Raw genomic sequence first — 23267 nt, 5'->3', positions numbered from 1 at the left:
GAAACGTTCCTCTTCTTCCGTAGTGTTCCTTTCTGCCGAAATTCTCCATCCACATAGAAACCAAGTATGAGGACAACAAAGGAAGCAACAATAGCGTGAGTAGCGCCTGCATTCCATCCTGTGCTCTTGTCTCTTGGGCTCTGAAAGTCGTCGTACTTTTCACAGCCCCTGTGTGTCCAGAGCCAGCAGTGGGATCTGTGCCTGGGACCTCAGGGGAGTTCTGGCCTTTGCCTTCTGAGGGCTGTTTCCCTAGGATTTCTGTCTGTGTTATTTTGTCATCTAGCTTTTCTTCTCATTTTTATGTGTAGAAGTTTCTGTGACCTGGAGTAATTGTTATCGGGTGACCGAGATGATGGTAGGGACCTTGGAATCCAGGATTTGGTTTCTGATCATTAGGATGAACACACATCTCAATGCCTATTAACATTTACTTACAAAGATGAATACAATCAGATGTATTTGTGCATTCTGATGTATTTTGCTGGACTATGTTTATGTTCACATATCTACACATGTACATACACATCCCACCTTAAGATCAGTGTACCTCTCCTGCAAACTATTTACCTCATGAGGCATTCAGACCCTTAACTAAATTTCAGCCAGGTACTTTGTTTATTAGCGTTGCTTAAAGTGCGTCTTCTAGCCTATCTTTTACCCCAGCCACTTTCCGTTGGGGCAGTGTGTTTCTAAGTTCCCTCCTCTTTAAATGTGAGTGTTTTGACCTTTCAAGAGCCACACCGTGAGATTGGGCTGTGGGTTCCATGAAGACCCATTGAGGGAACAGCCTGGATCTAAAAGCTACAAGGCCTCCACTATGAAATTTTGCTTCATTTACATGTTTTTGCCTTTATGGAGAATGATGAAGATTGAAACTGTGTGAAAAAGGGCAAGAAAGAGTTTCCCTTTGATGTTGTCACTGAGCCAAGAGAATGCAAAAAAGGACGCAGGAGGTTTTAAAGGCACTTAAGTGCCATGAAGCAAGATCTAAGGACTCGTAAACATCATCAACTCAAAAACCTTCCTTCATGTGAAAACAGTCATTGAGAAGAACTAAGAAACCCTCTAGAAGGGACAGCTTTAGGGAGACCTGCTCTGTGGTTCTTTGTGTTGACATCTTCTAGAACCATCTAGCAAGTATCTGCCTGGGGCAGGAACAATTTCTTCTAGAAAGTCTGGGTGTATTTGTGCAGGACACAGATTGTTCCATTCAAGGTGGAGTCTGCCTAGACAGAGCTTAAGTGGTTCCCGAGAAGTGTCACTCGAACTATATTTAACATCAGCCTGGTGAGGGAGGGCACTTCATTCATTCATTCATTCATTCATTCATTCAGTATTCAGCAAGGGATAATCAAACACCTTCTATTTATGTATCACTATATGAGTTGCATCAATGGTATTAAAAATACATTTGTCAAACTTCAGGTACTCATAGTTTCGTTGGGGGTAAAAACCAACATATTAAAAAGACTTAAAAACATAAGCTTGATAATGGGATTCCCTTCCTTCACTCTGAAGAGTCACTTCTGGTCAACCCTCAGTCAGAATGAAAAGAGTTTGAGGAGTAGCATTCAATAATGACCCATCTGTTTACAAGGACTGACTTGGCTTGTACCTAGTTATTTCAGCTTCTAGAACTAAGTTAGAAAACCTGGAGTTTATCAGGAGTTAGCCAACTATTTTTTTTTTTTTGATAAATAAAGTTTTATTAGAACACAACCACACTCACTCATTTGTGTATTATCTAGGCTACTTTCATGGTACAACAGCAGAGTTGAGTAGTTGCAACAGAGTTTAAAATGGCCCACAGAGCCTAAAATTTTTACTTCCTGGCCCTTTACAGAAAAAAGTTTGCTGACTCTTGGTTAGAAAGACTCAAATCAGAACAGCACCCACTAGCACCCACCAAATTTGACAACTTCATAGATCTTTCTACCAGCTGTCACAGCTGAATGTCTTGCCTCGTCTTCCTGGAACTTTCCAGAGGAAAGAAGAGTGTAGGCTGCAAGGGTACTTACTGTTCCCCCACTGAGTTCAAGATAGCCAGTGGTTAGCCTTCCCTGGTGGTTAGTGACCTCAAGGGAAACGTTTAGGACAATCTCCTTTCAACAGCCTGAAATTAGAGGTGCTTTGCTGGCCAGCCTCATCAAAGTCTCATTGTCTAAAATACAGTGGGTGCCAAAAATACGTATACACATTTTAAGAAAGGAAAGCATGTATTAAAATTGTAATATTCAATATATACCAATAATAAAAGACGAATACAAGTCACGTGTATACATTTTTGGGGGACCCCAAGTAGTTACACAGTCTAACTTGAACCCTTGTAAAATAATGACTTATTTTTTTCTGATTGGAAAATTAACACATGATTATCAAAAACTTGAAAAGTACAAAAGAAAAATAGAAAAACCAGTAGTGACTCCATAATTCAGAGGTGACTGCTGTCAGCATTTTCGTTCGTGCTGCCGATTACTGATGAATTTACTTTTTAACCACGGCTCCTAAAATTGAATCGTATAATGTGCTGTTTTTAACTTGTCATGAAGTATTCTTCCCAGTGTGATTTTGAATGGCTGCACTGCATTCCATACTTAAATGTGTTCCTTTAAATAATTGCCGGTCACTGGATATTGAATTGGGCTTGACCATCTTGATATAGCCGTGGGCCATTAGGAAAAGACGGATACAGATCAGATGTGCCTGAATTGCTTTTCCTGGCACAATCTTAAAATACGGTGGGGGGTGGGTTTTTTTTAACATCTTGTAGTCTTCTCAAACAAATTCCCTTCCTGTCTCTTTTTCTCTGTTGCTCTGTCCTCATGAATAGTTAAAAACTGCTCCATTTGTGGAGGTCTAGGGAGAATGTGTGGCCTCACCATGATCCCTGTACGTGTATAGGAACAGCACAATCTTCTGATTTATCCTCTGCTCAGTTCAAATAGTCAAAAAAAAAATTCACCTAATTGTCATTTATTATCTTCTATCTCATTTTGGCAGGTGGTCAGTTCTTATTACTACTATGCTAGGAATTTAGTTTTGTCACTATTGTCCTAGGTATTTAAAATCCCAGGGTGTCCACCCTAGAGTCAGGCTCCCTGCTTAGAGTCACCATGCCCTGTCCACGGCAAGGGCCTGGCCTCTCTGAGACTTAGGCCGGACTACAAGAGAAGCATTAATCCCTGGGCACTTGTGTGGAGTGCTTGTCAACAAGACTTCCTCTGGGAGAAATGCCAGCTATTGTACCCTATGTTGTCTCCTTCTCCCCAACTTGCTGATTCTGAGACTGCCATTGGGCCAGCTCCTTAGGTCTCTGTCATGGCACCCAGTTTGTCCAAGCGCACGTGCCGCCATCTTGTTACACTGATGAGGTGCCTGGCTCTGCTCCACAGATCCCTAGGTCTTGCTTCTGAGGCCACTGGACAAGACAGGTCCGCCCCAGCTGGATTAGACTTTGCCAGTTCACCTTCTTCTAATTTACATATTCAGCAGCAGCTGTTGGTCACCCAGCTGGTTCAAGGTTGGTCCTAGGAAGGCAGAAAAGGAAGACTTCATTGGTTTTCCTCTACCCTTTCAATGCTTCGAAATCTCAGAACATGAGAAATATATGTGTATGTAATAATACTTACTTTAATTATTAAAAAATAGCTTTGTCCAAGGGTTCAAAAGGAGAGCCTTAAGCAGATGGCGTGTGCTGGCATGCGCTTTTTATGTCCACGGGTGAGTATAGAGGTTTTGGTGGGAGGCAGAGTTGCTAAAGAAAGCAGCACAGCAGTGGATATTTCTCCTGTCTCACTGCTTTGCCAAATTATTTCATAAACTCAGTTCATTTCTTTGCATTTTCTAGGTGTATAGTCTTATCATCCAGCTATCATCCTTCATACTGCTATCTACACCCTGTTTCCTGCCTTACCTGCCAAAATTTTAATGAAATTGATGATGATAAGGAGCAATAATTAAATTGAAAGACGCTAGTGATAATCATATTGATTAGTGATTGAATAGAGTACATGGTGCTATCCTATTATCCATCACTGTATAAGTAATTTTTTTACATGACCCAATATCTAGTGGAAAAAAAAAATAGTAGTGGGATGACTAGGTTTAAATATTTTCTCTGTGTTAAAATAAAGCTAGCATATTTATGATTGTGAAAACCTATAAATTGTGAATACATCAACCAGGACACAATGGGGAAGTTGTCTTAAATTGAGGTCCATTTATTTTATTCACATACTGACGAGAATTATTTAAGCCTTAATTAGTGCCGGGAAGGATGGCACCATGCCAAGTTAAGGTTCTGTTGTTTGTCCAAGGCCATAAATCTAGATCTGGGAGAGTCAGAGCTTAGCACTCGTGTGACGGCTGCTGCCAGGTTACTGTCGTTCACTGGGGTTAATGGGGGCAGCCTTGCCTTGACTTGCTCTTCCAAACAAAGCAGACACCATTTACAGCAGTGCTTCTCCACCTCGGCTGCACATTACACTCCCCTGAGAGGTTTTAGCAATGGCTCATGCCTGGTTTCCACCCCCCTAGGATTTCACTGGTCCTGGGTGCAGGCTGGTCCAAACCAGCCAACACACATGAAGGACAGAGCACTGTCCCTTTAGGAATGCCAAATTCTCCAGTTCGGAGTGTGTGCAGTTTCAGCGGCCATCCTCCTGTTAAACCTGGTATGACCTCTTGGGGCGGGGGCAGTGTAGGATATGCCATCCTCACCCCATTTGAGCATCTAGACCAAAGGTTCTCAATCATGGCTGAGTATTAAAGTCCCCTGGGAAGCTTTAGCACTCACCAATGCCACTGTCTTACCCCCCGGGATTCTGATTTCATTGGTCTGGCATGGGGTCCAGCCCTTGAGGCTGAAAACTATAGTTTTCAAAGAAATATTATGTGTTATTTAAAACCAATTGTGAAACTTAGGAACTCAGGTTCTCCAATTTCTTCACTTCTTCACACCCCTGGAAACAGAATGGTTTACAAAAAGCATGTTTATAACCACTTCCACCACCACCCACGTACACACACAATAAAAGGGCTTGAGGGCATCATATTTATTCTCATTAGCCATTATTCCTCAGCAACCAACCTCCTCTGATCAGATGGAAAGAATGTCCGGTTTAGTTCCTGGAGCCATGAGGCTCTGTCCTTCAAAGAACTCTCCTTGGAGGTTGCCTGAAAGAAATATTTGGAATTGATTTAGTGTCTAGTTGTGTTGTAATGAAAGAACACAAAGTTTTTCTTTGTGAAACAAAAAGATCAGTGTTGAAGTCCCAGCTATATGACCTTAAGCAACGGAGTTTGGTTTCTTTATCAAGAAAATAGAGTAAATAATGCTCGCGTGACAATGTGAAGGATTCATACAGGTTAGTTACCTGGAAGCACTTCGTAAACCATAAAGTGCTATACAGATAGTAGGTATTGCTTCAGTTATGGACATACCTTGGGATTAACTGTGTTAATGATGATTTCCTAACGAGGCTCAGCTTTTCTCTGAATTGTCAGTACACCATTTTATGTTCAACAAATTTTGGGTACCTGCCATGTGCCAGGCATTCTGAGAGGCACGGAGGATCCAGCTGGAGAACAGATAGGGCCTCCACTATTATGGAGTCAGGGAAAGCAGATAATAAGCAAGAAAACAAACAAAACATTCCAGCCGCAGTAAGTGCAAAGAAGGCGCTTACTAAATTGGATGGAGGGGGAAGCTCCGCTTGAAGCCATGTGGTCAAGAAAGGCCTCAAAGAAGAGGTGACAAGTCCCTATGAGACCTGAGGATGAGAAGGAGCCAAGCGTCTGAAGGGTTATCCAGGCAAGGGGACTGTTGCAGGCTGAGTTTTGTCTCCCCGCAGCCACCACCAAATTCATTTGTTGAAGTACATGGCAGGCCACGTAAGGACACAACAAAAAGATGGCCATTTGCAGGCCAAGGAAAGAGATCTCAGGAGAAACCAAACCTGCCAACACCTTGATCTTGGACTTTTAGCCTCCAAAACTGTGAGAATATAGAGCCACTCAGTTGGTGGTATTTTGTGACGGTAGCCCTAGCAAGCTAATACAGGGACGATAAGGGCAAAGGTCCCAGCCCCAGCCTGGCACATTCCAGGAACCGTCAGAAGAACAGTGGCCAGCATGTTAGGACTGAGAGCAGACTAGTAGGAAATGAGTTTTGTTTTGTTTTTTTCAATAGCAGAAGCCAGATCATGTGGAACCTCTGAGGTCATAGCAAAGAGTTTGGATTTTAGTGCAGTGTATTTTAGTAGGAAGTTACACAAGGATTTTAAACAAAGGAGAGAAATGGTATTTATGGGGTTTTTTAATAAACTTTTCAGTTTGGAATAATCTTACATTTATACTAAAGTTGCAAAGAGAGTACAGAGAGAGCTCATATACCTTTTACCCAGCTTCCCCTAATGGTAACATCTTACGTAACCATGATACATTTTTCAAAACTACAGACTTTATTCAGATTTCACCAGTTTTCCTACTAATGCCCTCTTTCTCTTCCAGAATCCAGTTTAGGATACCATGCTACATGGGGTGATTTATATTTTTAAGTGTTTGCTCGGGGCATTCTATGGAAAAATGGGTGTTAGGACAGCAAGAGTGGAAGCTGGAAATCCAGTTGGCAGGCGATTGCAATAATCCAGACCAAAGATGATTGTGGGATGGGCTGAAGAGATGGCAGGATATAGATGTATTTTGGAAACAGACTGACTTTCTGTTGGGATTAATGCATGAGAAGTGGGCAAAATGAGAATGACCTCAGGATTTCTAGCTTGGTCTATTGACCCTGAGTGGGTGTTCCCTACCATTGCCAAAGTGGGGAGCAGTGGAGGAGAAGCAGGTTCTGAGGGGAAATCCAGAGCCCCATTTGAGACACAATCAGTGTGAGGTACCAGTGATATTTCCTAGTGGAAGTGGCAGGTCAGGAGTTGGGTATGTGAATCTGGATTTCAGGAAGAGGTGTAGGTCATGCCTCAGAGTTGAAAATGAGTAAAGGTATATAGGGAGAGGAATGACAGAAAAAAGAAAGTTCTGGATCCTCCAGGATCAAGAGCACCCTGGTACTGAGAATGACCTTCCCGTGGCTCTCAAGTCCAACTTCTGATTATTACCTTTTCTCCTTGATTAAGTTTCATTGTCCATCACTGAGTTGCCCTTGGTTTTAGGGAATTAGACTATCTCATGTAGTTAACTAAAAAGTTCTAGTACCTGAGAAATCTGGTTTCTTCCCCTGGGTGGCTGCTTGCCCTGGATGAATTGAGTAAGCATTTCAATGCATTGACTCAGCTCATCTTGCATGGCCTTGGAGAGATGGCCAAGTCTCCCCCTGAACACAAATACCTTCCACTGAAGTTACCAACTGACAAAGAAGGAATTTTATCATCTAAGAAGAGCTCTGTTTTTTTGAGAATTTGTTATTGTAATAGTCCTCATGAAGTTTGTTTCTTTACTAGTATTAGTATTTTTATGTTTAACATCAAGCAGACAACATGGATAGATGGAGGGTAAAATAATTTATTTACACATTGCAAAACGTACGAAAGTTAATTTGTAAAGCAGAGGTGCCAGTGAGAAATGCAGGATCCATTTTTACAGGTGTCTGAATCTGATTATCTTTTCCTTAAATGAGTTCTAATTGAGGATTATAGAAAGAAAGAAAGCATTTGCTTTATTTTTAGATAGAATCTCTGACGTCTTCAACTTTTATCGTTCTGTTTTTACCCATAGATGATTATAACCAGCTACCTACAAAATCTGCAGTTTTCTCTAAAAAATAGTGCTAAATAGAAGCTATATAGAAAGTTGCGCAAGACACCCCGAGATGCAGTTTCAAAGGCTTATTATCCACTTTGGTCCATGAAGTGGAAAGTCAACGGATTTACTCAATCCGTGATTAATAGTATCATTTGAGGACAATGGAAAACAGGTCATGTTTGATTCCTTAAGATGTTGCCTTTGCTGTTTGTGGTACAATTTGTGATCTGAGAGCTGGATGTAAAAAAAAAAAAAAAAAAAAATGTGGGCAAAAGGAATATTTGTCGTCCAACAGGAGGCCTAGCTTTCTGATTGGGTAAAGTCACAAAGCACGTTATCTCTGCAATTCAGAGAAGCTAGGACTTTTTGCTAGGAATCATTATTATTAATAGATAGAGCTTAAAATAGTGTTTGCTTTCTGTCTAGGCCTAGTTTGCTGGTACTGTGATAAATCTAAAAGTATCCTGACTCTGCTGACCTGTTAGAACTAAGTGTTAGACAGTTAACCAAACTGGTCAAAGGGACGAGGCTGAACCATGGTTAGGAAACCAGAGGTCAGAGCTTAAAAAGCAATACCAAGTATCACGGTCTGGGTGGCCATTTTGCAGCTACAATAGGAATAACTGACTCAAGCAAGAGTCAGCAATGTATGCTAAAACCATTGAGTGAAATATTGGGGAACAGGAATTCACACTGCCTTAGAGTAGCACTCCGGAACTTATGTATTAATTATAAACAGTGGAGAAGTCTACTGGATCCCATCAAGTAAGCACATTTTGCATCACCAATAATACGACATAATGTGCTTTCCGTTGTGACATGCTGAGGACACAGCATCACCTATGGATTATCCTTGCCCAAAATGTTTATTTAACCTGAATTCAAAAAGGAGGAGACAACCAGACAAATCCAAATTAAGGGACACTCTACAAAACAACTAGCCAAAAGGAACCTATGGAATTCAGCAACTAAATTTAACGTCGAATCTTTGATTAGATTATGGGTTAAGTGGGAAGGGGTAGTGCAGGGAGCAAGAAAAGATATAATTAGGACAACTAATTATATCTAATTATATCTATAACTAATTATTTGTTGGGAAAATTTGAATATAGACCATATATTAGATAATAGTATAATACAGTATTCAGTCACTATTAATTTTCTTACCTGTGATCATTAAATTGTGAATCTGTAAGAGAATGTCCCTGTTCTTAGGAGATATATACAACATATTCGGGAATGAACTATCTCTCTCGCTCTCTCGCGCTCTCTCTCTCTCGCTCTCTATAGATAGATAGATAGATAGATAGATAGATAGATAGATAGATAGATAGATAGATAGATATATTATTATATCTATCTATCTCTATATATTTTTTATTATTAAAATATATATATTTTATTGGGGAATATGGAAACAGTATGTTTCTCCAGGGCCCATCCACTCCAAGTAGTTGTCCTTCAATCTTGTGGAGGGCACAGCTCAGCTCCAAGTCCAGTCGCCGTCTTCAATCTTAGTTGCAGGGGGCACAGCCCACCATCTCATGCGGGAATTGAACCGGCAACTTTATTGTTGAGAGCTCGCGCTCTAACCAACTGAGCCATCTGGCCGCCCCACAAACTCTTGCTCTCATATGGTGCAGCCAAAAGATTTTTATTTACATATATATTTTTTTCTTCTTAAAAAAGTCATAAAAATTGAACTATTCACATGTTGCAAAGAGATGTCAGAGAGCTTACTCAAGGTTATACGAATCTTTTGTTTTTCTCTAGCCATGAAGGAAAATTTTCAGTCTTCTCTTTCTTTTAAGTGATCCTGATTTCATTAATGGAACTGAAAAAAAGTAGCCTCATCATAATTATTATCAGCATCATCATTGATTCTATTCATCCAAAAGATGTTTATGAAGAGAAAATTGTTTGAATTGCAGAAATCCTAGGTTCTCGCTGAGTAATTTCATTCTCTGGGTTATGTTCGGAAGTTTTGGCAAGGCAACTAGAGATGATTCATACTAGACTTCTAAGTCTACAACCTTGCTGAGGGTTATAGCCCAGGCTCTGTATCTCCCTGTTTATATACTACCCTATCTGTGGCCCCCTGACTATAGTACTTATGCTGTATAGTAAATGCTCATTTAACTGTCTCCAACTGATTTAAAGCTCTGTGGGGGCAGACACCATTATTAATATCAACACGACTTGAATGGACCTAGGAACAATCTAACTTTTGTAGATCGATATAGATTATTAAAGGGCATAACAAAGACCTAAATAAATGATAAATACTCCATGTTTGGGTGGCGGGTTAGCTCCATTGGTTAGAGCGTGGTGCTCATAACACCAAGGTTACATCCTCGCGCAGGTCACTGTGAGCTGCGCCCTCCTTTAAAAAAAATACTCCATGTTCATGGATAGGAAGACTAAATACCAAAAAAAAGTAAGTTTTTGCTATATTAATCTGCAAATGAAATGTAATTCCAACCAAGATCCCAATAGGATTGTCATAACTTGATTGTAGAAGGTTAAAAATAGCCAGAAAGAAATTTTGAACAAAGAATGGAAAGGGGAGATTCATCTATTCCAGATAACAAAACCATATTAAAAGAGTATCATATTGGCACAAAGATAGAAATAGACCTAAGCTTATAATGGGAGTTTGATGCGTCGTAGAGAAAGCATCTCAAATCAGTTGGGAGACAAGATATTGAGTCATTTTCTTAGAAAATGACCTTGGCTCAATTGACACTTCTTATGGAAAAGTAAAATACTAGATCCCTACCTCACTCCATATTAAAAAATAAACTCCAAAAGGAGTTTAAAAACTGAACTCTAGGAAACCATTCATATCATTTAAGAGATACTGTTTATGGATACATTTACGTACTGTAAGAAATACAAAGTTTATAGAAAATATGGACCAGGTTCACAACAAATTTATGATAGCGGTCAGCCTGGACTAAAAGAGGAAAGGATTTCAACTTTAAATATGAAACTTTCTTTTTAAAAAATGGAGGAGGGGCAGAATCAGAATCAAATATGACCAAATGTTTACACGTGTTCATTTTGTGTGATGGGTAGTGGTTGTTTGTCATATCGTCTTGGTATCTTTCCGAGGTTGGTCTTTTGAGTTTGGGGGAAAAAATATTCATCTAACACTACTGTTCCAGGAGATTTAAACCTCGATTTTCTGTGATCCACTCTCAGTTCCTGTCACTTAGTAGTTGTTTCCCAAAAGTTTGGCTTTTTCCCCCCGTCATAAGCAACCAGTTATTGTGGGAAAACGGGAAAACAATGCACTTTAAAAAAAAACAAAGGCAGGGCTTTCCTGTTTATTTACCTAGAGCTTTGTGTTTATGTTTGTTGAGTCCAGTTGTTGGCACCTCAGTGAACGGATTGCTCCCAACAGATGGTAGCCATCAACCTTTGGTTCTTAGAGCATTTTGGATGAGGACACTTCAGGAGTCTGCCAAAGCCAGCAGCTGGCCAGCCCTGTGGAGCAGGACGACTTCAGAGAAGTCACAAGCCTTGGACCAAACAGGTTCCAAAGCAGGGTTCTGAAACCCTATGATAATGGGACTTCATTGTTCTGCACTTGCCCAGCTGTGAAAAGGGAACAATGATGCTTACTTCAGGGGTTATTGGGAGAATTCAGTGAGACGATGCATGTCATTTACTCCATAAAGAGTGGTTCTTTTCTTTAACTTCAGTTATGCTTCATGGGAACCACTTCAGACGCTTGGAGATCTGCAAATGGCGAAATTGTTGGCGGAGTTCTTTTGGAAGGAAGATGCTAAGTTCTCATATTTCTGAAGTCTGCAATCCCGACTCCTTTTGCACCATCCAGGATGGGGCACCCTTAGGCGTGCCTTGGGACTCACATGTCCCTGGGAGCATTTTGAGTTCAGTTTTCCAAGGTGGGGCAGGGATTGGTCACTGCCCAGAGCTCTGGATCCTCTGCTTCGTGGCCTTCTGCCTGGAAGTTGGGGGTTTGGGTTCAGATCCAGCCCTTCCTTGGATCTCCCTTACCTGAAGGGGAGCCTGATTGCCACATCTGGGCTCCACGAGGTGGCAGCCACCTGTCCAGCGTAGTAATCGGGAGGATAGAGGCAGAATGGTGAAGGGATGAAAACTGCAGGCACTGGAGTTGGACTAGTTGGGTGTGATTCCTGGGTCAGCCACTTAGTGGGTGGTTAAGGCATGTTACTGCACCTCTTTGTGAAGTAATAGGTCTACTCATAGTTCCCACTCATTGGGTGCTTGTGAAGATTAAATGTGTTAATCATGAAAAGCGCTCAGAACAGTGCTTGGTACACATAGTAGGTGCTCAACAAGTTAGCTGCTATTGGTGTGTCCATATTTCATCAAGTCTACTGTGGCCATTGTTTTTCATGTTTTAACAGCCCTAAAAGTAGAATGGATGTTAGAGTTGATGGCTTCATACAGTTGGAAGCGGCAGCATTGTTCTTTTTTGGTGGTGTGACTGGTAGTGTCTTTGATTCAGTGAAAGCAGCATGAGACTTCCTTCTGCACCGGATGCTGAGATGTCTGAATAGTGAATGTAAGCATTGAGTAGTGTTTGCATATAAAGTGTGAACACTGCACTGGATTCCGCCAAAGGAAAGTCATTGAATAATAAGCTACTCAGTTATTCAGGCCTGGGAGGTTGGTAGTTAACTTTTTCCTGGACACTGACTGGCTTCCTAGTAACGCGAAAGACTTAATAGTGCTCAGAAAAAGGGACTGTTGAATCTTCTCTAAATTCCCCGGATGCCATCTATCTGATAAACACCTTCAGGGACTAAGTCTCCAGTAGTGTTTTAGTCTTTTTAAAAAGTGGGGTAAGGGGGTGATAGGAACTCCGATGGAAAAGAAGCTAATGATTTCCAGTAGACATAGTTTCAAAGCAATTTTTGTTTATGCTTTTGATGCACTGAAAGCATTTCTTCTATCTGCTCTACTTGTTTGCAGCCTCTGAGTTTTAACCAAGCAGCATATCAGCTATTGCTCACCCAATTCTGTGCTTGATCTTCAGAGACTGATAGCAATTCTATCTGAACAATATGAAGCTGTTAAATCATATTTAAATCATATTTCCCCACTAATACTTATTGAAGGCCTGTTTATAGTCCATCAGATTTTACAGCCATTTGGTACATTATTAAATACAGACCTTACAGAGCTACGTCTGAAAATTGCATCTTGCTCGCAGCCCTTTAAAGAGACGGTCATAAATACTTTTGGAATACGCAGACCGTTGTATGGAATAATTTTAATTTTCTTTAGCTATGCCAATTAGATTATTAATAACTAGATGTTGAAAAGCATTAATTAAATGTCATCATGGAGTACATACTCGGGCTGAAAACAAATAATTTACTTTTTATTGCTAAAATGTTTTATTATCACTCGGAGGAAATCAGAAATGTGTCATAAGGTTGAGTTTGTTTTTTAACTCAACTTTACCTTGGTTGGCATGTCAAAACTAGAGTGAAATATTGAAATAAAATATGGAATGTATTAAGGGAGATCCTCAGGAATGAAGAACACTGGAAAGATTGATTTTTTTTTTTTCTGGTAACTTAATTTTGATATATAGGTGAAGCCTGTTTTCAGCACCCACTTAAATTTCCTTAGAACCATCTGGGTCTCTTGAAATAGATGATATTAAACCAGATACCCCCGTTGCACACAGAGCATGCCTTTGGTGAGGCTTTTTGTAGCAGTTTGGAATCGAAAACAGTTATTGCTTTAAAAAAAAAAAAATGAAGTAGTCATGTGATATTCAGGGAGACTTAATATTCTGCTTTTGCTAAGAGTTCCTATAATGGCATTGCTTCCTCTAGGATTTGCTCTTACTATTCAAAAAATCTTACTCTTGGAAATAATATTATCTCTTATACAATTAAGGATAAAAAATTAATTAGTGACTCCCTCTGGGTACAGATTTTTGAGAGTTCTGGTTTTTGCCACATCTGTTCTCTCACTGCCGTGAAGACTGTCTTCTGGTACCCACCCTGTAAGTCTGCTCCATGGGGTACTGAGAAACAGAAGGTACAGTGGGGGAAAATTATCACCACGCACTTATGCAAATAGGAGTGTCCAATGGAAAGTACGTTTCCAACTCTGTATGCTTTATCTTGTTCCAAGCCAGTGCCCTGACAGATAACAGGTGTTTAGTTACATTGGACAAAGTCAAGAAGTGGTTTTATTGGGCAACACATTCAGAGACTTTAACAGGTTTTTCCCTGCAAAGTTGGGGTAATGTACTTGAAAAGTCCTACACTGTCTCAAGGGCAGTCAGTCCCAGCCTTGAGAGATGAAGGAGTTGCAGCTGTTTTTAGCAGACCTAATTTTACTTGTATTGTTCCCATCCATTCTTCTAAATTGACAAGAATGTAAAGTCTTCTCATTTAAAGACTGTTCCTTTGTTCCCCAGAGGTGTAGTAAATTCTTATGTTTCAAAGCTTCTTACCCCCTAGATTTTCCTTACCCCCTTGGATTAGTTTTTTAAATGTTAATAAATGTTCTGAACCGAATAATTGATATAAGCCACCTATCACAGTTCCTACAGGTAATAGATGTTTAGTAAATCTCAATTATCTTCCTCAGTCCTTTTGTCTTAACTTTGCCGTGAGCATCTGAGAAGTCATTTTGCCTTGAAAAGAGAGGATGATCTCAATATTGCATTAATTCATTGTACCAGAGACATTTGTTGAGCATGTATTTGGTACCAGGAGTTGGTAGTTTGGGGAGGTAAGTCCTGTCATTGCAACATAATGTGGTAGGTGCTATAGGGAACACAGGGTAGAAAAGGAGACTAGAAAGAAAGACGGGATTGTGATGCAGGGAGAGACTAGCTGAGAAACAGGAGAATTGCAGTAGGTCAAGTGAAAAAAACTGCAGCCCCAAATTTAAAGCAATGGCAGTAGAAATACAGGAGAGGGTTAATGAGGAAGAAGGAAAGACACTGGTGCCTAATTAGATTTGGGGGTGGGATGGGACAGTTGTCTGGGATAATTCAGATTTTCGTCATGGATAGGTGGTCGTGCCACTGTGACAAGGAATTTTTTTGTAAGTGGTTTAGGAGAGGTTGATAAATTTAGTTTGGGTCTGGTTGAGTTTGAAGTGCTCATGGGAAATGTAGTGAAAATAACCAGTACAAAATTGGGTCTATAAATCCAAAGCTGAAACCTAGAGATTATAGATTTGGAAGTCATAAAGCAAAAGTAGTTTGAAGTCATGAAAATGGAAGATATTGCCTAAAGGATATGTGCAAAGTAAAGAGAGAAGAGGCTGGAACCTGTGGGACTATCAACATTAAAGGAGAAGGAAATGGAAGACTATCCCACAAAGATGAATGAGAAGGAGTGCCCTGAGAGGTGGGAGGAGAATGGGGGGCGGGGTGCTAGGGAGTCACCAGGCCCAGGAAAGAGAAAATGCCAAGGAGGAAAATGTCACCAATGATAATTGCAACATCGTTCAGGAACATGGGATTTAAAAGGTCCTGTGGTATTGAGCAATAAGGAGGTCATTGGTGACCTTTATGAAAATGAGTGAAATTGTGGGCGCAGAACCCAGCTTGCAGTGTACCAAAGAGGAATTCAGAGATGCTTGGCTCTGAAAGGAGGAAAAGGAATTGAATCAGAAAGGGACTCAGGGTTGAGGGAGAAAGCCTGTGGAAGATTTCCCATCTTGGTAGAAAACAAGTTCATGTTCTGATTCATCTCCTGTTCCAAACACACAGCAACAACAGATAAAATACAAAAAGAGAAAACCAAAACGGTATCGCTAGACTCATAGATCAGAAACAGGACAGAAACTCAGGAGGATGGGTGTGTGTGGAGTGGCTGGACTCTGAGTCTGGGGCAGGCCATCATCACAAGTGTTGATATGGGTCTTATGAGGCAATGGGAGTAAAAGTGTTCCATGCAAAATACGGGACCAGGGCCAGGCTCACTGTTTGAAGAAACAGGCCTGGAAGGGACTCTTCCACTGGTGAAAGGAGGCTGAAAGAACTTCCGCTGAGCTCCCGGATGGCTCAGTTGGTTGGAGCACGTCCTCTCAACCACAAGGTTGCCGGTTCGACTCCCGCAGGGGGTGGTGGGCTGCGCCCCCTGCAACTAGCAATGGCAACTGGACCTGGAGCTGAGCTGCGCCCTCCACAACTAAGACCGAAAGGACAACAACTTGAAGCTGAACGGCACCCTCCACAACTAAGATTGAAAGGACAGCAACTTGACTTGGAAAAAAGTCCTAGAAGTACACACTGTTCCCCCAATAAAGTCCTGTTTCCCTTCCCCAATAAAATCTTTATAAAAAAAACAAAAAAAAGAATGATAGCCAGAATGATCAACAATCAGAACATGAATTGAGTGCACAATGGAATTTTATAGATGAATCTGATTAAAAGAGTATTTTGTGCTGCTCAAAGAGGAAAATAAGGAAATAATATCCATTTTAAAGGGATCAGAAATTGAACAGAAACTAACAAAAAAGAAACAAGAACTGAGGATTTGAAAAAAAGCAATTAGAAATTTGGGAACTGAGTCAGTGAAATGAAGGACTCCATAGGTAAGATAAACTCTAGACATAACTAAAGAGATAATCAGTGAATTGGAAGATAGTATTGAGGAATACAACCCATTTTATAGCACATAAATAAAAAGGTTTTTTTAATAGTTAAATTTATTAGCTATTAACAATTGAGAGTTGTGAGTTGCCATATGATTATCTCATAGGAGCAGAAAAATGCAATAGAGGAGAAGCAATTTGAAATAGTAAGAGCTGAAAGCTTTCTAGAATTGAGGAGAGACATGAAAACTCAGATCAAAAGTATACTTTGAATAATAGTAACAATGGCTTATTGAGCACTTATGTTTCAGGCACCATTCTATGTGCTTTCCATGTATTAACTCATTAATTCTCTAATAGCCTTGAGATAAGAGCATTTTACATATGAATATACTAGAAAGAGAGAATATGTGTAACTTGCCCAAGTTCACAGAGCTGGGTGGTAAGATTTCACCCACGGCAGTCTGGCCACCCTCTAATGTCACTCTAATACTGCGGAGATAGACAAAAATAAATCCATACTTTGTTGCATTATAATAAAACTGCAGGGTATTAAAGATTTTTAAAAAGCTCTTAAAAACTACTTCAGAGGAAACAGAGATCACATACAAAGGTACAACAATAACCCAAACTGTGCACGTCTGATTAGCAATAATAGATGCAAGAAATTAATGAAGGAATATATTTTAAAAGTGAACACAGGGAAAGGTGTGGGATACAAAAAATGTGGACCTATCGATTGATACATTTACTGTCATGAATTAACTCTTGGCTGTGAAATACTGAGAGGAAAGAGCCAGCAGGAGAATGAGAGTTTGAAAGAGCCTGCTCCCGGAAATCAGAAAGTAAATGGTCTTCATCAACCTCCAAGATAGAAAGGGCTGGGCAGGCAAGAATATGTCTATAGGGAGGAGAAAGAGGGGCAGAAAGTCACTGAAAGGAAAGAAGATAGGAAAAGGGGTTTATGAAGAATGATGAAGGTCAAAGATAACCTGCATGGGAAATAGGTGAGGGAACCACCTCCAGAAGAGTGAAAGGATTACTTGAAAGGTTTAACAGTCTGAGGATTTGGGAAATTTTGAATGAGTTAGTGCCACCAGCCTAAGTAATTGTGTCATTTCCCCAGCTGTGCTTTGCAACCTACGTGTAGGAACAGAGGAAATGGTTGAATTGATTCAGGATTTGCTTTCAGGATTGGTTCAGCAGGGAATGGAAAAATTGAATGAGTAAGTGAGTGAAGGTCAAAATGAACCTTGGAGTCCAGTAGAGGCTCTCGGGGATTGGAGAGCTCAGCAAGGTCAGGGAGAAGGTGTCCCCAGATTGAGAATGAAAGAATTGAGGTTGAGGTTGAAGAAGGAACTCCAGTTTTCAGATTTCAGAGGTAGAATAATTCCAGGAGATTCAAGCCCAGGATGGGGCTTGGGAAGAAGTAGGTGGGAAGGAGAATAGAGGTAAAGGTCATTGAAAGAGAAGTGAAAAGGAATTAGGCCCATGGCATTGGATGGGTGGTCCATATCACAAAGCTGTGGGCATGAGTTGGGGTGAATCAGAATGTTGATTGTGGTCCTCTCGGACCTTGTTCAGTGAATTGAGGGGCCGGCATTCTCCAGATTGTGAATAACACCCATCAGCAATGAGGACTTGTGGTTAGAAAGCTCGAGCCTAAAAAGAGGAGGGACCTGAACGGTGCCAATCATTCTACAAGTGATCACTAACCTCTAAGAATTTTCTGTCAAGGAGTCTTTATGATTTCTAGAAATGGATTGATTGATGATTCTGAATAGACTGCCTCATTAATGCTGAGATCTATATTCGAAAGGAGTATATATCCTCTGCTTTATGCTGGTGACTCAGCTTATGACACGTGCCAAACCATGAGGGCTGTGGTGTTTGCTGTATTGCAGACCCTTCACCACCTCTTAACCAGAGCCAGTGGATTCATTTGTTCAACTACGCAGTAATCACAGAATTCAGTTGTCCTCTCACACCTTCTCTCCAGGTTCCAAAGTCCAGAATCAGAGCCACTTGCTAACTGGGGTGATGATGGTAGGGCCCCATCTAATGGCCCTTTTGCAAAGTACAGGTGGAACAAGGAGGCCTCTGATGCCCCTCAGGGAAAGGAAGGCAAAGGGGATAGAAGGTAAACCAGCTGCCCGCCCCTAGGAAGTAACTTCCTCAAGAGTGGGGGAGTAATAGTGATGATAGTAATATGGATATTGGCAGGAATATTTACTGAGCTTCACTTCAGCTTCCTGCTGGCCTGTCTCTAGCCATGATCTTACCAAATCCTCATAACTATGAATATCCCTGTTTTACAGCTGAGAATTGAGGCTCAGTGAGAGCAAGTGGTCTGCTCAAGGTCAGAGCTAGCCAGCGTCAGACCTGGGACCTGATTCTAGGTTAGTTTGGCCTCTGAGCATGTAATTAATATCTATATTTGGCTCTAAAAATGGACTTATGAGCCTACTGTGGAATCCGCTACCTGAGTGTTTAAAGCCTGGCTAAAGGTTTAAACTTTCATAGTGAAGAAAGCAAAATAGTCCTTCCCATGTCCTTCCCATGTTACAGAAGCAATATCAAGATTTTCTTTCTCCTGCCAAGTTTTGTAGGGCAGCAAATAATCTTGAAATGGAAAATGGCTTTTCAAGCTTGTCTTCAAATATGGGTGGAAGGACAACTCAAGGACAGGATCCTCTTGAGTCTGGCTGAAGTCAGATACCCCAGGATGAGAAGGTGAGGATGGTAAGCTACCAGCACGATGCTGGTGGCATGCGCAGAAGCGGAGGAAGATGATTAGATTCTGAGAGAAAGAGGGTCTAGGTGCAAACGCCATGATAGGGAAGAGACTGGCCCCAGACACCCAAAGGAAATAAGTTAAAAATAAAACCAGGCTAATGATAAACCTAAGGGCTCCTTGACAGGAGCAAAGTTGAACCGAGAACTCTATTCAATTTTCCTACCTTTTGGTCCACATGTACCTTCCTCAGCTGAGATTAAGGGCCAAAAGACATCTGAAAATATCCACAACCAAAAACTACTCAGCGTATCTCACCACGTGGAGAGAGATAGCTCTGCAAAAGTCTTTATCCTAAACTGTTTATGGATTTTCCATAGTCTGTGCAAGACCTTGGACACATGCCACCTGCCAACTGGCGGCCGCCGTCCAGCCTAGGGACAAACCTTGCCCCTGATGCCAGAGAGCCCTCATGGAGTTTATTGTGACTTTCCCATGGTTTGTTTTGGTTTGGTTTTTTGCATATTTATCTCCTAATCATTTCTTAATGAAGATTTTAGTTGTTAGGAGAAATTGCATTAGTGGCTCCTGGATTTCTGTCTTCCCTCTAAATGATGTTAGTGGTAAATAAAGGCCATCCAAGTAAGTCCTTGTATTCATATTTGTTGTGGGGTGTGCCTGGGAGTCAGCATGGACAATAATAAGTAATGAGCAGGAAGGCAGCTCTTCAAACCAGATGGGAAAATTCCTCCAGTGCCAGACAGAAAAGTGAATTCAGTAGGCGTTTGTGTAAGGTACCAGCACCAAAGCAGAACACCCAACACTTAGGTGTTAAGAGCAGTGTGCTGTGTATTATCTCAGTTCACATTTACAACCATCTTAAGTGGGTATTGTTATGCTCACTTTGCAGGTGAAGGCACAGCTGCTTAAGTGAGGTGCCTCAGGCCACACAGGTATTAACTGACCCAACTGAGGTCCCCCAGTCTCCTGGTTGTGTCCTTTGCTCTTTCCACGCTCCACCTCAGCTGCCAAGAAGCAGATCCTATGACCAGAGTGGACCTATGGGAAGTGTCAGAGATGGAAGCTTTCTGCCCTAAACTGGCTATCTGGATGAATGGAAGAAAAAAATATTTTCTTTATCAAGCCTCGGAGGAAAACACTCTTTCCTCAAATACCCAAAGTGGCATTCCTCCCTTTTTTTTTTAATTAAGGCAAGTGACCCTTTCTTACCCAAACTCAAATTCATATGTCTTCGAAGAGACGTTTAGAGAATGAAGCATTGTATAGAAAACTGGCTTTTCCCAAAAGCTCTGAAGAAACACTCTTCTAGGCCAAGTAACCTTGACAGAAAAGGTTTATATATAAATGCAGGCTGGCAATGCCTGGCCCACCCTTGGATGACCAGGCATGGAGTAAGGGCCCATTGCCTGGAAGTCCGTACATCCATCTCAAGAACATTTGTAAAGCTGAGTCTCATAATGGAAATGCTGACACAACCTGCTATCAGCAGCCACGATATTAAACAGGCACAGAGCCAACAGCGCTGGCTTGGAGCCAAGGAGGAGAGATTAGCATCACAAGGAAGAGATTTTAGACTCTGGGCCAGGAGGGTTTTTTTCTTTTCATTAAAAAGTAATAAAAGGGGAGAGAGAAAGAAAGATAGAAAAAAGGAGGAATAGTGCAAAAACAATTCTTGTTTAACAACCCTCCTTCCAATTGCCCTGGAATATCCATGTAAGCATAGACACAAACCATTGTCAGTCTGAAAACTTGGCAGTGGCTTGACCTTAAAATTATCTCTGCAGAATCCCTTCCAAGCAGCCCCACTCTGCCCGCCTTAGTTGGCCCATGTGCCGAATGGGTATGTTACCTTCTCCAGCAGAGGGAAAATAATGATCAGCAAGGCCCATTTTTCCCCTTGGATTTGGAAGACACACCGTTTGGGCAAAAATTTGGGGTGCTATCTTCTTAAGTTATGGAGCTCTGAGGAAGAAATGAACAGTGGTTGGAAGCTGGTGGTGAAGCATCGTTATGGGGCCCAGGAAGACCTCCTACAGGACACTGCTTTTCTAAGAAGCTTCTCCCTTTAGATTTCCAGAGAGGGAGCCAGCCCCAGGACTTTCATGGTGGAGCAGAACCAAGGTAGCCTTTTCCAAAAGAACTCTGGGACTGCTCACCCCCTTCGGGGCAGGCAGGTGGTTCTCTGCTGCCAGCAGCTCTCAACACTGGGTGATGTGCCCAGTTTTCCTGCTTAGGGGTTGCCTCTGGCATTGTAGCTGCTTTCTCCAAACCAGCAATTTCTTGTGACTGTCTCTTAACCTTTTCATTTAAAAAAATTTCAAACCTTCAGAGAAGTTGCAAGAATAAAAACAATGATTCTAGATTCACCAACTATTAACCTTTTCCTACCTCTGCTTTCTCTCTCTCTCTCTCTCTCTCTCTCTCTCTCTCTCTCTCTCTCTCTCTCTCTCTCTCGCTCTCTCTCTCCATAAATATTAACTTATTTTTCCCCAGAACCCTTTGAGAATAAGTTGCAGACATCAGGACCCTCTTCACCCTTAAATACAATGTACATGTCCTAAGAACAAGGACCTTCCCTTACGTGACCATAGTGCAATGACTAAGTTTTGGAAATTTAACATTAATACAATGCTATTATCTGATACAGTCGTATTTACATTTTGCCAATTGTCCCAGTAATGACTTTTATAGTGAACAATAGAAAACCTCATGATTCGTGTTCCAGTGCAGGCACACACATTGCATCTAGTTGTCGCTTTCTTTGGGCCCCTTTAATCCGGAGCAAATGCTCAGCTTTGTCTTTCATGACACTGATATTTTGGAAAATACAGGCCATGTTTTGTGGCTGTTCCTCATTCTTGGGTTTTCCTATTTGTATTTTCATGATTAGATTCAGGCTGTGCCTCTCTGGCAGGAATCCTGTATTAGCGATATGGGGACTTTATAGACTTTACAAATGTCCTTTCCCCATACACGTTTGAGGCTTGGCTTCCCTGTTTAATTTTCTGGCTTTTGGGAAAACTTTGGCCTCCTTCGGTTTTTCAAGCTGTGTTCGTCCCAGAGCTGGTGTTGGGGGCCAGTGTGAGAGACAGGCCGAAGCTCAGGCTGATGTGTTCTTCTAACCCTGGAGAAGGAACAATGGCTGCCTGCTCTGAAATCACCTTGAGAGACAGCAGGAAGATTCCCAAAGCAGAGGCAATGGTGGGCTCCTTCTAACCTGGCCTCTAACTTCTGCAACTATTCCTGAAGCCTTAACAAACAGGCTCATTCAGAGCAGAAGTGGGTCTGATTGGATTAGAGAAAAGAAGCCAAATTCCCTGCCTCCATTTGCCTTTTGCACCCAAGTTGCTAAGCTTGAGAATTCTATTTGGATAGTTTGGGCTCATAAATATCGTATCCATTCTATCTTCTCTATGACAACTACTGTTGCCCTGGTTAGAGATAGCTCTCTAAAAAGAGACTGTTATCTCTTTTCTAGAACAGTCACTCACTGAGCGCATCTCCCACAGAGCTGCCTGCGGGGATCGATGTAGACCCCAAATCTGACAATTTCACAGTGACTTCCATTGCTGGGATGGAATTCCACCTGGCCACTACTTTTCCCCTGTAGTTTCTTCATCCCGTAGTCTCTGCCTTAAGTTTGTATTCCCCCAATTATCAGATATTTATAGAATCCTTAGCTTCAGCTTCAGCTGGGACCTGATTAGAGTCTCAGGCTCTACTCCAGACCCACTGAACCAGAAACTTTAGTAAGTTTCCCCAAGTGATCTGTATGCACATTAAAGTGCTCAAAGTGCCATTTAGAGCATGCTGGAAGGGTGTGTTCCGTGCAAGGATCTTAAGTTGCCGCTCACGCTCTTGTCATTGGTATTGAGGCATGATTCTCAAACTATTCTTTGATCCAAGGGAGTCAGCCCCGAAACTTATACCTCACAATAATTTTTCCTAATTTGTTGAAAGAAGGAAATTTCGTGGGTGGGCATTTTCTCAAGTTTTCTTTTTTCTCGCACAATTTTTTTCTAAACTTTGACATCTGCTACGACTTGTTGGCTAACGAGATGTCATCTGCTGGCAGACAAGAAAATGAATCCACTACTAGCAAACAAATGCTAATGTTAAAACTGGACTTGATGGTTTTTAGCCCAACAGTTAAGTTCAACAACAGCCAAAAATTGAGCTT

At 41.3% G+C, this 23267-nt stretch overlaps 1 protein-coding gene across 1 annotated transcript in view; it reads left to right on the top strand.

Moving 5' to 3' along the window:
- PITPNC1 (phosphatidylinositol transfer protein cytoplasmic 1) overlaps nt 1-23267 on the top strand; it is a 218309-nt gene that overhangs the window by 142432 nt on the left and 52610 nt on the right. Inside the window, exon 4 of the mRNA XM_081028442.1 lies at nt 24-95. Coding sequence (XP_080884568.1) covers nt 24-95 — 72 coding nt within the window. The remainder of the gene's footprint in view (nt 1-23; nt 96-23267) is intronic.

The sequence above is a fragment of the Rhinolophus hipposideros genome (assembly GCF_964194185.1).
Source record: "Rhinolophus hipposideros genome assembly, chromosome: 20".
NCBI lineage: Eukaryota > Metazoa > Chordata > Mammalia > Chiroptera > Rhinolophidae > Rhinolophus > Rhinolophus hipposideros.
Note: the sequence above shows the minus strand (reverse complement) of the source record. Positions and strands in the feature narration are given on the sequence as shown.